This window comes from Blennius ocellaris (assembly GCF_963422515.1).
Source record: "Blennius ocellaris genome assembly, chromosome: 8".
Classification (NCBI taxonomy): Eukaryota; Metazoa; Chordata; class Actinopteri; order Blenniiformes; family Blenniidae; genus Blennius; species Blennius ocellaris.
In genome coordinates, this window is record NC_137657.1 from 19477558 (window position 1) to 19493044 (window position 15487).

At 43.5% G+C, this 15487-nt stretch overlaps 2 protein-coding genes across 3 annotated transcripts in view; one reads left to right on the plus strand and one right to left on the minus strand.

The window, feature by feature from the left end:
• The first annotated feature begins 863 nt into the window (after positions 1-863).
• On the plus strand, positions 864-13932 carry ctnnb1 (catenin (cadherin-associated protein), beta 1). Of its 2 annotated transcripts, none has more exons than XM_080500803.1 (17): positions 864-1008; positions 7214-7264; positions 7769-7993; positions 8080-8333; positions 8416-8654; positions 8754-8955; positions 9092-9236; positions 9327-9430; positions 9570-9704; positions 9849-10052; positions 10468-10626; positions 10873-10992; positions 11294-11444; positions 11648-11769; positions 11873-11933; positions 12609-12859; positions 13127-13932. In XM_080500803.1, the coding sequence occupies exons 2-16, from the start codon at positions 7252-7254 to the stop codon at positions 12821-12823; spliced, it is 2349 nt and encodes a 782-aa protein (XP_080356929.1). In that variant the 5' UTR covers positions 864-1008; positions 7214-7251; the 3' UTR covers positions 12824-12859; positions 13127-13932. The 2 variants fall into 2 exon arrangements, with proteins under 2 accessions (XP_080356929.1, XP_080356930.1); XM_080500804.1 differs by having other exon boundaries at positions 7219-7264.
• A 1094-nt stretch (positions 13933-15026) lies between these two features.
• ulk4 (unc-51 like kinase 4) overlaps positions 15027-15487 on the minus strand; it is a gene marked incomplete at its 5' end in the record, with an annotated part of 69542 nt that continues 69081 nt past the window's right edge. The window contains one exon of the mRNA XM_080500531.1: positions 15027-15138. Within this exon, the coding sequence (XP_080356657.1) occupies positions 15078-15138 (61 nt within the window). The 3' untranslated portion in view covers positions 15027-15077. The remainder of the gene's footprint in view (positions 15139-15487) is intronic.

A 15487-nucleotide genomic window follows, 5' to 3' on the forward strand; every position in this document is an offset into this window, starting at 1 on the left:
TGAACGCTGGTGTTGCACAACTGGAGTAAGTTTGAACAAGGTGCTCCAGTCTGCTGAGCCAACTTTAGTTTCACTGCCTGTGGGCATAAGCACAGAGTTTAGTTTAGGAAAGCCTGCACACAGTGGACTGCTGGATGAACTCTTGAGCCCCAGTCACAGCTGGTGTGTCCAGCAAAAAGCAAGGTTTGAGAACAAAACAAGACAGCTCATTAAATAAACAAAACAAAACACACCTGATAATTCATTATTTATCAACTCAGCAGAAAAATAGAATGAACATTTCAAGTTGTTTTGTTTGTCACAGTTTGACACCTGACTTTGCTACTAACATGCCTGAGTTGCAAATGTGTTAAGTCAATAAAATAAAACTGTGAGTAAATCTTTGAATTACTGCATTAAGGGAAAAAGACAAAGTTATTTGTTTGCTCTAATTGGGAAAAGGGGCACTTTTAAAAGCAAAATTTATCAGCATGGAACCGAACTTTGCCTTTTAATGGAACATAGGTGGAAAAAAGTCCAGTTTTTTTTGTGCAGCCTGATAGGTTTAACTCGGGGAAAGGAATCGGATTTCCCTTTTCTAGTCTGCCGGAACTTCATTCATTTGTGTATTCATACTCCACCGTAAACATTGCTTTCAGCTTATTTTGCTCTCTTAAATCAATTATCCATCGAAATCAACATATCTGGTTGCCGTTGTGGGTGATTATAAAGAACGTTTGGTGAGAGATGCGGGTGTTGAATAGAACGTGTGATTTTGGTTTCTATTTTGTTCGGCAGCTCGGCAGGATATTGAGTGTTTGGGGGTGTTCTTCGGTCCATATAATAGCGCCGCCATCTTACATTTCCCAGTCTGTGCAGTTGCGGCTCGGTGACTGTCTGTAGTGGGAGTGGACGAGGGCTCCCCACTGACGCTCGTCCTCAACATTTGCTCGACTTTTTTTTTTTCCATTTTTGAGTGGTTTTTACTCCCCGAGGCCGGAGTGGACGGACTTGCTGTGTTGACAAAGGGTAGGCTTCAACATGCAAACTCTTGCCTCTGCTCAGTTTTCTCCACTTTTCGTGTCCGGCTCGGTGAAAGCCAGCAGGAATGGAGACGGGTTGTGGTGTGCGGGCCGGCCGGGGATGCTGCTGCTGCTGCTGCTCCTGCTGCCGCAACGAGCGAGCCAGCTGCGGTGTGGGATATGCCAGCCACCGCCTAATGGGGGAATATCTATGCTTTTGCCAACGATATCCACTGACTTTATACTAGGACACGGTTTGGTTCTGGGTGCTTGTGAGGCAGTTGTTTTCAGTCACTCGTTTGAACCGCTGGATTTTAGTTCATTCACGAGCCTTCCGAGGGATTTTAGGAGTAATCGTCGTGTTTAGATAGTTAGCAAACGTTAGCTTTAACTATTAGCCCACTTCCACCTCTGCTCACATTCCTTCAATCTGACTCACGGCTTTTTTTTTGACCACTTCTGTCCGTCTGTCTGCGCTGCTGCGTTACTCTGAACGCGAAGTTACATCGGCCGCGAGGCTCGTTACAATGCGGGGATATGCACAGATTAAACACGAGTTTTAAAACTTAACGTGGATTGACTTTGGGAGAAGTTACGTAGTCGGCTCAACATCCCGACTGAAGTTCCGGTTATAACTTTGTTGGAAAGGTACATTTAATCTCCACGAAACGGAAAGCCCGTCTTTAACTTAATTTGCAGTTTGCCTGCTCGTCCATTTCAGGTCGTGAGGCTAACGGCGGTGTGTTTTCTCAAGCCGTCCTTTTAAACAAAGACCGACACATTCCTCCTCCTCCTGGCCGTTGTGCGTTGGGAGGAAGACGAGGAGGAGCCACGGAGTGAAATTTGAGTCAGCGGTGTTGGGGCAAGAAAGTGTGTGGCAGCCAGCAGCTGTGGAGCTGGGGGGGGTGGTGGTGGGTGGGCGGGCGGGGGTCACTCTGCCCCCTTCATTGTTCACATCTACGTCCACACTTTCAGTGGATGTTGAATGAAATGGGTGCGTGAATGCAGCCATGTGAATAAAATAAAGGAGAGAAAAAAAGTTAGGGATGTCTTGCTGTTTTTACCTTTTGAGTCGGTGTCAAACTGTTTAATTGATCCAGTAGCAACGCATGTTTAAGTTGTTATATGGTGTGGGTTTTTTTTAAATGTCATTGGTGTATTTTGCTTTATCTGGAGGGGCACTTAAAGAGAGGGAGAGAGAGAGAGAGATGAGGGGCAGCGCCTGGTTGAGTCCAGATTTTCCGGCTGTGCAGCTAAACTGGTTTATTTTAACTCATGGCACTGCAGCAGGGTCCACTTTTACTCAGTTCCTGCTCTAATCTCATCTGTCTGCTTCTTTTCTGACCCAGAAATCCCTGCTTTGTCTGTGGCTCTGAGTTTATTTGAGAGTCGGTTTAAACGAGTTTGTTTTGGTTTTTTCCCCTCTGTGTGACACTTGAGTGAAATCCCCGGACATGTTACACATCGGAACAACGGTGACAAATCTGTCATCTTGTCAGCGATATTTTCTGACGATGCTTTAGAAATTGTGAGGCGGAAACGTGGGTGTGGGTTACTTACAAGACCGACTGTGGTTGTTTTGAGGTATTCCACTCACAGGAAGACTGCAGCCATCATCCTTTCCAGCGGTTTTACCATGACAAGACTTTGTATTTCAATCAGCCATAAGAGTAACCAGGTTGTATTTATGTTTGGGTTAATATATACAAATTACAGCGTTAAATATTACATTTGTTGAAATGTACACGTTTAAATGATTATAGAGAGCTAATTTAGAGCCTGTGAAGATGGGATTAATTCCATTTAGTTAGACCAATGAATGTGTTCAATGATATACACACAATTAACTTGTCATGATAAATCTTTCTCTCATTCTTTAGTTTCTGTATTAAAATCATATCAATTTTCCCCCCATTTACCAGGGAATTAGTAAATATTAAACAATTCAGTGGGAAAGTCACCTTCACGTGAAAGTCCCAGGGATGCTTTTCCTATTTCTTATTCCTCCACAGGCATCCATCACTTTGCAGTAGAGACAGAATAAAGCCCTGCAGCGGCTGCAGGCGCTGGGCTCATTGTGTTGTTGGCAGCCAGCAGTGAGGGCTGCTGACCCTGCACATTACATGGCTCAGCCCGTGGCAGCTCCAGCCTTTCTGCTTGTGCCGATAATACAGCTTGTTTAGGTCATTTAGTCATATGAATGTATTGAACTTGCTCAGGGTTCCTATCGAGAGGAAATTCACTGTGCAAAGGGTAAGATGTCTTTAACTGCCCTTTTCTCTAAAGGCACATTCCCTCTGGGACCTAAGATCTGTATATTTCTTCATATAAAATGTAAATTATTTAATGCTATATTCAACAATTAAAATACTTGAATGCTAAGTCAAAAATGTATTTCGGGTTGCAAAATATAGTTTGTTAAAGAATACATGTTTCAGATTCGTAAAATGAATTTCCCTAAATCATTATATAGTGGCCCTCTTCATACTGGCTGTGTGGTAGTTCAGCATACATTTCTCAAATAGGTTTACATTTCTCTTTTCAGGAATAAGAATATAGGGAAAGCATCTTTAAATTATTGACTAAATATTTATATGATCTGGTTTTATTTAGGTATTTACAAAACAGCTGAAATGAGAATATTTTGAGGTACTGATGTGTTTGCAGTGTTTGCTTTTCACATTACTTATTCTTTTCAAAGATGTACAAAAATGCGAAATGTTCCTGTTTGGTTGCAGTTCTTTTCAGGTTGTTGCTTTTCTTACTGCTCGTGTCCTACGACGAGATGAATAAATTATATGCTGAATGTTACAGGAGACCTCTAGTAACCAACTCGTAAGACCTGGCATTATATCGTTGTCGTTGTTTTAATGGTTGATTATGTTTCCTCCTTTTCATTACGTCTTTAATAGAGAGCAATTTTCTAGTCTGTCATTCATACTTCAATGATCCCTGTAGCTTCTATCCTTTATCCAAATTGACTACGTTGAGGCACTGGCACAGACCTACACTATTCCTAGCTGATCCGCCTCTGTTGGACCAGCACACCCTGTCATTTGAGTGTTGACCTGGGACAGCGATGCAAGATTAAACTTAACTTGTCAGACTTTGTGTGTACATACACAGCATTTTACCATATACATCATATTGGCATGATACCCACGATACTTTCTCCTCCTTCAGATCAGCTGTCTGACTTGGGTGCCTGGTGTGTCACTCATTCGTCATATGGTTTTGGTTATGTGGCCTTTAACTGGACCAGGCAAGACTCAAACATATTGGATTTCTTGTCTGGCTTCAAAGAAACCTCCCGCTCAGACTTTAGTGGCTGTGCTGCGAGCTTGAAGTCTAGGAACTCTCACTGTAATGAGTTTTTGGTGTCAATGTTCATCGTCTGACTTTAGGGTAAGTCTGCCATTTGTGTCCCAGTTGGACGCCAGACTCTTCCTGTTTGCAAAGCAAAAAACGATGGGCTCAGTTTTCAAAGCCAGATGTAAGGAACCACTTTTCCAGCCGCGTGAATCATAAATGGTTTCACTGTGTGCTTTTGATTGTATGTTTGATTTGTATGCAGGCTTGTATGGGACATATGGCTCCCATTAGAGCAGGCTAGGTTATATGAGGGCAGGCCTGTGAGGCTGCAAGGATGGCGTGTGAACAGTGAATTTGAGTTGGTACGTTTGTGGTTAGAAGCAGTTTTTTGGAGGCTGACTCAGGGGCCATCCACACAAGCTTGCCGGTTAACTTAAACAAGCTGTTTTTGGCCTATCATCCACATGAAGCAGTGTTTTAGAAGCGTGAAAACTTTTTTTTTTTTAAACACAGGTCCCAGAGTGGGGAAATTCTAAAACCTTGGCGTGTGCTGTCTAACACCCCGGGGTGTAGATGGCAAAGACTATCATCTGTGGAAAAAAGGATGACGTAATTGCCCTCCCCCCACCGCGGTCCGCAATGTCACCTAATCACAACAGTCACGGACTACAAGCTCCAGTGGAGCTGCAGAAACTACTGACACTAGCAGCAGGAGGAGCAAGGCCATAGACCGATAGAACTCAGTTATATAGAGGTTTATGAGCAGTTGTCTACTTCTAAATTTCTATGTGCTCTGTCATCTTCTGCGTTTTTGCTGTGTTTGGTGAGTCACAGTGCCTCTAAAGGCCTGGCATATGTACTGCATGCCCTGAAGCCTTGTGTTGAGCCGTGTTCATAGTGACGTTTGGAAGGAATTTTTTTGGGAGAACCTCAGGGAGAAAAAAATTGCGTTATGCCTGGTGTGGATGTGGCCTCAAGATTTAATTTTAATGATACAGCTGTGTGTGTGTGTGTGTGTGTGTACGTGCGCTCGTTTGTGCATTGAGGGAGGTAATTTAGAGGGGTTTTTGTCCTTAAGTGTGTTTGCATAATGGCAGCCATTTAACTTTGCAAAGTCCTACATATTATCCTTGACTTTACACCATATTCTGCTACAATGTATTTCTGTAAGTCCACTTCTTTGAAAGACTCCATGTGTTTTTGAGACTAAATAATTCCAAACTTAAAACTGTAAAAAATTATTGAACTTTGGAACCTGGTCCAAAATAACTTCCCAACACCTTCCTTGGTGTCCGTACTCTTTCATACTTTGTTACTGCACACATTGGCTCATCAGCAACTCCTTTCAGTCCACTTTGACCACACCAAACAACACACTTCTCAATCAAGTCAAATTGTGGTTGTGCGTTTTGTTCTGTAGAGATATTTTATAAATCATTCACTCCAGCCAACACCATAAAACCAAACTACAGGCAAAACAGTACGTAGGGTTGGCCAGATCCCCAAAACAGGACTTTAAAAATCCACTCTGTTGAGGGAGTGTCCTCTGTAATGCTCTTACATCTTGTCATTGTTAATTAATTTAGATCGATCAGTATCACTTTATTTGTGAGTGGGGTTTTTTTGGGGGGGGCGGGGGGGATTCCAGCTTTTCTTGATTGATTCCCTTGATCACTTTTAATGTATTACTGCTCATTTCAAAAAAGATTTTACAGTTGTGCTATATTCACAAGAAATGTACAGGTTTTTGCAACCCCCCTCCAAAGACATCAAGATAAGAACTGGTGGTACAGACCTGTTGCTAGACATTGTTGTTGGAAGAACCGGGTTAGGATTAAAAGTTGTCTGCTTTCCATTCAGACAACAGGAAATATAATCCAAGAGGCAGATATTTGAGTCTCAGTAAAGATTTTTGTTTCTTTGATTTAATCTTGGAGCGGCTCAACCTCTACAGATGTTTCCAGATTGTGTGGTGTTTAACTGTGTTATTTTAATTAGTTTAGCTAGTGCTGGTGGTTTATGTTGGGTTCATTGACTGGAGGAAACATATTTGTTTGAAGTCGCCTATGCAGTTTGTATTTTTTAGAATCCGTAGCTCTAATTTTAACTGTGCGAGTCATTAGTATTCAGACATGTCCAAACTTGAATGTCTTGATTGAAAGGGATTTGGTCTGTATTTTCCTGCAGAGTCTCTCTCGGAATAATCACAGGTGTACTTTTGTCAGCGTCTGACAAAAGGCTTTCTGGCACCATGGATACACAGCCCATGTTTCTCATTTTTAGCTCAAATTTTCTGAGGCGTTTTTTCCCCATTTGTATGCATTACTGTCAAAACATTTATCTTTGAGTATGAATTTAAAATACTTCTCTTTCAATTTACCTTGTTTTGCCTGAATTAATCCCCTTTCACCAGCTCTACCTCCCTCCTGCCATTGCCAGTGTTTACCTTCCTGCGGAGTGTGGTTTCAGCTTCAAAGCCTGGGAAGGAATGCATATGCCCCCTCCCTCCCCCAGCCTCTTTTCTCTCCACCCAGTGCTCCACTTCCACCCGTCCTCCTTCACCTAAATAGTTGGTGGCAGCTACAGTTAATGGTGGCTTTGTATGTGAGTTGCTGCTGTTTGCATGTTTGCTTTAAATAGGAAGAGGAAATCCAAGAAAGGGAGGAGACAGGAAAGAAAAGAAGTCACTGGAATGTCACTTACTGGGGTCTTCTCTTTGGAATATATATATGGCCTTGAATTTTAGTCAGCTTTTTTCTCTTACATTTACCTTTGCTGTGTTTCCATTGAGTAAAATGGAAGGCGTTTGGCTGGCAAGCAGATGTGGAGATGTGGAGATGTGGAGTTACGGGCGAGTTGACCAGTGGAAGCAGAACTAATTTTCTTTTGTTTTGTTTCAGATCAGGAAGCTGTGTTGGCCGCAGTTTGAGAAAGGAACATGGCTTCCCAGGGTAAGTCGACATGTTGACCCACACATTCACTTGCTTTAATTCATGTTGGTGTGCTATGTGTGAGTACTAATCAATACATAGGTGTAGTGTTTGTTTTACTTGATGGTAATTTTGAACTAGTTTATGTCTTGGTGCATATTTGTGTTCTTTTTTGAGCATGGCGAATTAGTTATTGATTTTAATTTGACTCTTAAGGCACATGTAAAATTGAGTGGAACTCATGAGAAGTCCTTTACTGCTAAATTATAGTTCAGTTGAAAGATAATCCTAAGAAAAATGCCATAAGAAGCAGAAAAAGCCATACGTTGCAGGCGATGAGCCACATGTGAAGCAGCTGGTATCATCTAGCAAATATGATGTAAACAACTTTCCAAAAGGGGATGATTGGTGAAACAACTTGGATTTTCAGCTATTTCACACCAGCTATTCTTAAGCATTTATAAGCAGACTTTTGCCAATGTTGATTGAATCATTTAAGTCATATTTTTGTTTTTATTCTTGCAGCTGATTTGATGGAGCTGGATATGGCTATGGAGCCAGATCGTAAAGCAGCAGTCAGTCACTGGCAGCAACAGTCCTACCTAGATTCAGGCATCCATTCAGGAGCCACCACAACTGCCCCCTCTCTTAGTGGGAAGGGCAATCCTGAGGAGGATGATGTTGACAACCAGGTCTTGTATGAGTGGGAGCAGGGCTTTAACCAAAGTTTCTCCCAGGAACAAGTCCAAGGTAGGTTCGTGCATAAGGCTCATCTTTGAGCAGTCGCCAATAAAATCTTGCTGTCAAGTATAACGAAGCCATTTCTTTTCTTGCAGACATTGATGGTCAGTATGCCATGACACGGGCCCAGCGAGTGCGCGCTGCAATGTTTCCAGAGACCCTTGAGGAGGGCATGCAGATCCCTTCTACACAATACGATGCAGCAAACCCTACCAACGTCCAGAGGCTGGCAGAGCCTTCGCAAATGCTCAAACACGCCGTGGTCAATCTCATCAACTATCAAGATGATGCAGAGTTGGCAACCAGAGCCATACCAGAACTGACCAAGCTACTCAATGATGAGGACCAGGTAAGTATAGTGGACCAATTAGGGTACAGTTAATTTTTTTCAATGAGTATAATTCTATAACATCTATGATCTTCCTTTCCAGGTTGTAGTGAACAAAGCAGCAGTGATGGTCCACCAACTTTCAAAGAAGGAAGCTTCTCGTCACGCCATCATGCGCTCACCTCAGATGGTGTCGGCCATTGTCAGGACCATGCAGAACACAAATGATGTTGAGACGGCTCGCTGTACAGCGGGGACACTGCACAACCTTTCCCATCACAGAGAGGGACTGTTGGCCATTTTCAAGTCGGGAGGAATACCAGCTCTAGTTAAAATGCTCGGGTATGTAGGAGTAGGATCAGGTTGTGCTTTTGAGAGAAAACCCCCAATGTATTTCCACTTAGACATTTTCCTGTAATGTTTTATGTTTGCTTCCCCTAGTTCGCCTGTGGACTCCGTTCTGTTCTACGCCATCACCACACTCCACAACCTCCTTCTGCATCAAGAAGGAGCCAAGATGGCAGTTCGTTTAGCTGGAGGTCTGCAGAAAATGGTAGCTCTGCTCAACAAAACTAATGTCAAGTTCTTGGCCATCACTACCGACTGTCTCCAGATCCTGGCCTATGGAAACCAGGAAAGCAAGGTGAGGTGTTTTTCACAGTGGTACATTTGTGCCAAGTTAAAATTTAGAATGGTTACCTTTGTAAAGAAATACATCGGTGTGATTCAAATGTATCTGAGGAAAGTCCTAACCACTGGTTTGTCTTCTTTTGGTGTAGTTGATAATCCTGGCAAGTGGTGGCCCACAGGCCCTGGTCAACATCATGAGGACTTACACCTATGAGAAGCTGTTGTGGACCACAAGCCGTGTTCTCAAAGTTCTGTCGGTCTGCTCCAGTAACAAGCCTGCCATTGTAGAAGCCGGTAGGTGTCATTTACAATTTATTAGTCTGGGTTATTTTTTTCTTCATGCAAGTGTACAGACTGTTGTTACATGTTTGTCCTTCTGTCCAGGTGGTATGCAGGCTTTGGGACTTCATCTGACAGACCCCAGTCAGAGACTAGTCCAAAACTGCCTCTGGACTCTCAGGAACTTATCAGATGCTGCCACCAAACAGGTGATGAGAGCTGCCCCTGCCATCATTGCTTTTGATTTTACGAAGGAGCAACGTCATGTCATACCAAGAGAGAGAGAGACACACAATATGAGAAAGCAGTATGTTTTATATTCTTTGTCTTATGCTAACTGCTGTCTAGGAGGGAATGGAGGGTCTGCTTGGAACTCTGGTGCAGCTGCTCGGCAGTGATGACATTAATGTGGTGACCTGTGCTGCTGGCATCCTCTCTAACCTGACCTGCAACAACTATAAGAATAAAATGATGGTCTGCCAGGTGAGTACATGCACCATTCAGTGTACGACAAAATGTGAAATTACCTGCATTCTTTAAGAAAAAAGGAATGTATACATAACAGTAACTCGGAAAAGTAAAAGCATAGATTTTGCCTGTTAATGTGTCTGATATCCTCCTCTGTAGGTGGGAGGCATTGAGGCATTAGTTCGTACGGTGCTGCGGGCTGGAGACAGAGAAGACATCACAGAGCCAGCGATTTGTGCCCTGCGTCACCTCACATCTCGACATCAGGATGCTGAGATGGCACAGAATGCTGTCAGACTCCACTACGGCCTGCCTGTGGTTGTCAAGTTACTGCATCCGCCGTCACACTGGCCACTCATCAAGGTACACACACACACACACACACACGCCTGCAGCAGTCGTTTATGTAAGCTTCCCATCATTCTGTCAGCCAGTCATGTAGTTGTTCTTTTGGTGTTGGTTCCACTACAAATCAGTTTACCCTTCGCCACCTTTTCATGCTGAAATAATAGGCTGAACTGTACTGCTGTAAGTTGTGCTCCTGCACATGTATGAGCTCAGTTCAACATCCAGAGTGCATAAAAACTGCAGCAGAGTTACAAGAACCAGCCCCTTGAATTTTTTGGCATGGAGCAACATTGAGTGTGAAAGAAGCTTGTGAACTTCAATTCCCAGAGCTAGAATAGTAATTAAAATGGACCTGCAAATGTTTTAGTTTGTTAATTAGCTTTGACTGATGGTGACCAAATGCTGATCATCTACTGTGTTTCCTCATCAGGCGACCGTTGGTCTGATCCGTAATCTGGCGCTGTGCCCTGCAAACCACGCCCCTCTGAGGGAACAGGGCGCCATCCCCAGACTGGTTCAGCTGCTGGTCAGAGCACACCAAGACACACAGAGACGCACCAGCATGGGAGGCACGCAGCAGCAGTTTGTGGTGAGAACACATACACATTGGCATGGGCATCCTCCTGAAGACATTCACTTCAGTAACTGAGTCCTTACCCTGGTTCTACCCTTCACCATAAATCCCACCTGCTCCTTAAAATGCCAGATTCAAGGTGTGAGAGAGGCTTGACGTGTGGTCTGAAGTGATTCTTGTATAGATCCTAAAAGATGATGAGCTGGCGTTCAGACTGTATAGGGGCATATACAATTGTAAGGTTATTTCTTCTGTTATTAGGAGGGAGTTCGAATGGAAGAGATTGTGGAGGGCTGCACGGGGGCGCTCCACATCCTGGCCAGAGACGTTCACAACAGAATAGTCATCAGAGGACTCAACACCATTCCACTCTTTGTACAGGTACGTCAGCAACTCTTCATTTTACTCTTAACAAATTCATAAATGCAAATCCACTTTGTTTTGGACTCTTTTTTTTTTTTTTTTTTTGTTATAGAATGGCTTGAAATGTGACTGTATTGAGTCAGTTTTATGTTTTTCTAACTTGAGACGTTTGTTTGAAAGTAAATTCTGAACCTTATTTTTTAAGGCCTTGTTTTAAACTGATGCCTCCAAAGCACCGTCACCTTTGAGTTTTGGATTTTCGAAAGCATGCTGGTTGCTCTGATTAATCGAAGCATCCCGTTTTTCTGTGTGCGTGCAGCTGTTGTATTCTCCCATTGAGAACATCCAGCGTGTAGCAGCAGGCGTCCTGTGCGAGTTGGCCCAGGACAAAGAGGCTGCTGAGGCCATCGAGGCTGAAGGAGCCACCGCGCCTCTCACAGAGCTGCTGCACAGCCGCAATGAAGGAGTTGGTACGTGCACAAAAACACAATTTACATTCTAACCATTATACCTCTGCCACTTGGAAATTAGATTTTCCCAGAGACTCCTTAGTATGACATTGACCTAACTAATTAAAAATGTAAAGCAACATGGAGATTGAGATTGTGCATACATCAAACTCTTAAGTAAACCTGCTGACCTGTCCAATGTCCTTTCTCTCTTTCTCTCTCAGCCACATATGCAGCAGCAGTTTTGTTCCGCATGTCGGAGGACAAACCTCAAGACTACAAGAAACGCCTGTCTGTAGAACTCACCAGCTCGCTCTTCAGGACGGAGCCAATGGCCTGGAACGAGGTACTCGACATCACTTCAATTGTTCTCAACGTGAATCCAGCCGAGCTGGGCTGTGTGATTTAGATTGCCCCCACCCTGCTCACTCTTGTGTATTTCTCTGCAGACTGGAGATCTGGGTTTGGACATCGGCGCTCAGGGAGAGCCTCTGGGCTACAGACCGGAAGGTGAGGCCCTCCCCCCAGGTTCAGGGTCCTTCTGAGCCACTTGCTCACTTCGGTTCCCAAAATTGATCGACTGGACTTTGCAATTATTTTAACATGCTGCTCAACAAAATACGAAGAAAGACTCCAAACTGCCATTGTGGCTGTCAAGCCAGGTATACTTGATAAACCTTCTAAGAGGACGTTAAGCTCCCCAAGTGAAGGCTGGAAGCAAATGTAATTATTGGGTACAAATACAACACTGCAATTTTCACCTCGTCGGAGTTGTTGGCCTTCAAGTTGGTGCTGGAGAAACAGATTGAAATCCACAGCCTGTGTGCCTCTGATCAGTCCAGACTGCAGTCCTACTGCACTGCTAGCAGTTTGAATTGGTTCCTCAATAAAAACACATGATGTTAGTATATGTATTGGAGAAGCCTCCTGCCGCCACAGATGGATTTTTGTTGGTGGAATCAAACGAGACCCCGTTAACTAAACCACCAGCTGAGCTGAATTCAGTTCAAAGTCCTGCAGTGGTAGTTTGAACAGAGTTCAGCCATGCTTTTGTGTGCCGTGTTGCTGTGCAGTGGTACATTTAAATGATCTTACTACTGTGTGACCGCTTGGTTTGTTAACATGCTTCTAACAACTGCTCTGCTTCCCCTGCCTCTCCACCATCCGCCGCCCCCCCCACCCCAGACCCAAGTTACCGTTCCTTCCATTCGGGGGGTTACGGAGGGGACACAATGGGCATGGAGCCCATGATGGACCACGATCTGGGGGGAGGCCACCACCCTGGCCAGGATTACCCCCCTGTAGAAGGGCTTCCTGACCTAGGACACGCCCAGGAACTCATAGAGGGCCTGCCGCCCGGCGACTCGAACCAACTGGCCTGGTTTGATACTGACCTGTAAATACCGAGACCAACATTACACTACACTTTCTACTAGGTAAGAGTTACTGGACTCGGCCTGCTGCCTTGATAGCTGTAATAATAGAAGCTCAGTGGAGACATCAAATGTCTGAGGAGGGAGGAGAGTGGATTCATCCAGTGTGGCTGTTGCATGCTCAGACTGCTCCTAATTGCAGAGCTGTGTGATGTGGTGTGGTTTGGTGTGGTGTGTGTGATGTTTCCTGGTGTTTGATCTGTGTGTGTGGCCCTCGACCAACATCCGCGCCGTCTCCTTCCCCTCACCGCCTCTTTTCCTCTTTTGCAGCTGTATCATGTGATCTGGATGAACCTGCATCGTGATTCGCCCATATGGAGGAGGCGGGGTTTCAGAAAGTGCCTGAAGAAGACTCAACAACAGCAAGCAGAGTTTCCTGTCTATGGAAACTCCATTGGGACAAACTAGATTTTAGTGCGGTTCGGTTCTGGTCTCAGCCTGATGGGGGCTGACTTCAAATCCTGACATGACTCACAGATTTTGATCTCAATGATTGGTTTTCAAAAACCCTTTTTATGTCCGTTTAATTTTTACTTCTTTCGGTTGTTTTGCTTTTTTATTCCGTTTTCCTCAAGTCTGTATGGTACAAACTGAATCTAGCTTGCTTTTTTTTTTTTTTTCCATTATTCTGAATTATGATACACATCTCTTGTTTTTGCAGTCCGTATTTTAAGTTTGTCTCTGGTAGTATGAGTTTTTATTTCTTTTCTCTTTTTTTTTAAGTGGTAATGCTCCATCCCAGTAAAGAATCTGATCACATTTTAAATGGTGTCCAAACACTAAAGTTAATCAGTTGACTTGTATTCTGATGATCAAGTGTAACATTGTGTAGCTTTTGTATAAAAAACAAAAAAAAACAAAACATGAATTGGAAATCATGGTCCAAATATCAAGCTATTTTCTTGCTTTAAAGGGGGACACCAGTGTGTCTCCGCTGTTCCAAAGGGGGTGTAGCTGACTAGCTGGGTGGGAGGAGGCTCCTGTTGGTCTGCTGTTACTGAAGGGTGGGGTTAGTGAGAGGAGCTGGTTGCTGTAGCCTGCTGTGTTCTGAAACAATAAAATGGACTGTCATTTCACCTGGATGCCTCCCATCTCTTTGCACCTGAAATCAACAATCAAACCAGTCACAACAATTAACATCCCCCAGAGGATGCAGTGGTTACACCTTAACCCATTAGTAGTTAAAAAAAACAAACAAACAGTTGAGGCAGATCTAGTTGAGTTTGAATGGTTGAATTGGAATCAGGATTTCGGGGTGGATGGCTGCATGACCCGTGATAGAAACACAATAAGGATGATTTTCAGTTTTCTACATCTACGTGATGAGGACAGTTTAATTACTCACTCCAAAGACCCAACATCCTCTGGTATTTTTCTACAACTCATAATGATATATATGTGGGTGTAGACTATTAGTCTGGGTTTCTTTTTTGTTGTTTTTTTAATCGTGAACAATTTTATTCATGTGGCACCAAAACACTTGATAAAGAAAAGGCTGGAGTGTCAGCGTGTAATGGCATTAACAGACCGCTCATAGCTTCATTCTCCAGCAGGCAGCGGAAACAGGCGTGATGTAATGAGCTAATATTGTCATTACGGGTGGAAGCATCGAGACTGCCTTGGAGGCCGGTGTTGTGACGCCTGTGACAGTCTGAATCGGCGCTCGGGCCGTAATCCTGTGCAGTCTGAACTCCCAAGTGATGTTTTGATTGTGATGTCACATTATTTTTGTGACACAGCGATATTTATTCCCGTCAGTGACGGTGATGATGGTGACTATCATGTTGGGGAGAGTGCACACTGATGGCACACATTCAGACTCGCATCTCAATGCTGCAGGGAGCATTTTGACAGCCGTTTCATGAATTCAAACCTTCAAATTTATCAAAGATCAGCATACAGCTGATCTCCATTTTCGGTCCCATTTTATCCAGTTCAGGGTTTCCGAGGGCTGGAAGTTTTGGCAGAGTACATCCTGGACGGGTCGTCATAGTGCAAACACACATTCACAAAAGACAATGTAGAAACTGCAATCATTGCTCAATCAAGAGATTTAGTGAATGATTACTAAAGACATTTTATTCTTGAACAACACTCAAAAACAACAGATTCACATTAGTCATAAACAGACTAAGATTATAACAACTTAACGATTCAAACTATAAAGTTTTGTTGGTAAAAATATCCAAAGTCGAAGCCGTTTTTCATCTGTTGACGTCGTTCAGGGAGCGGAGAGCTCTTTAAGGATTTCAGCAGCCAATGAGGCCACGTCGACATGACAACTGTGAAAAAGAGAAGAAAATATTGATCTGATGAACACTGGAGCTTACACAGACAGAAAATGGTAGAAGGTCCTATATTTTTGACATCCTGGTCTGGAAGGGTACTTGTGTATGCCTACTAAGTATTTTAGCGGCGTGGCTTGAAAAAAGCTTAATTTAAAACAAACAAGTTTTAATTTTGTATACATGGTTTCATGCATCTCTGGCTCTTTGCAAATTAATTGTATAAAAGTTTTACATTCACTCTTTAAAACAATGTTTGGTGACTCATCCTGCGCACAAGGACGTTTCATAATTATGTATCCGGTAGATCATCTTCCTTGATGTATTTTATTAGTATATCCATCCA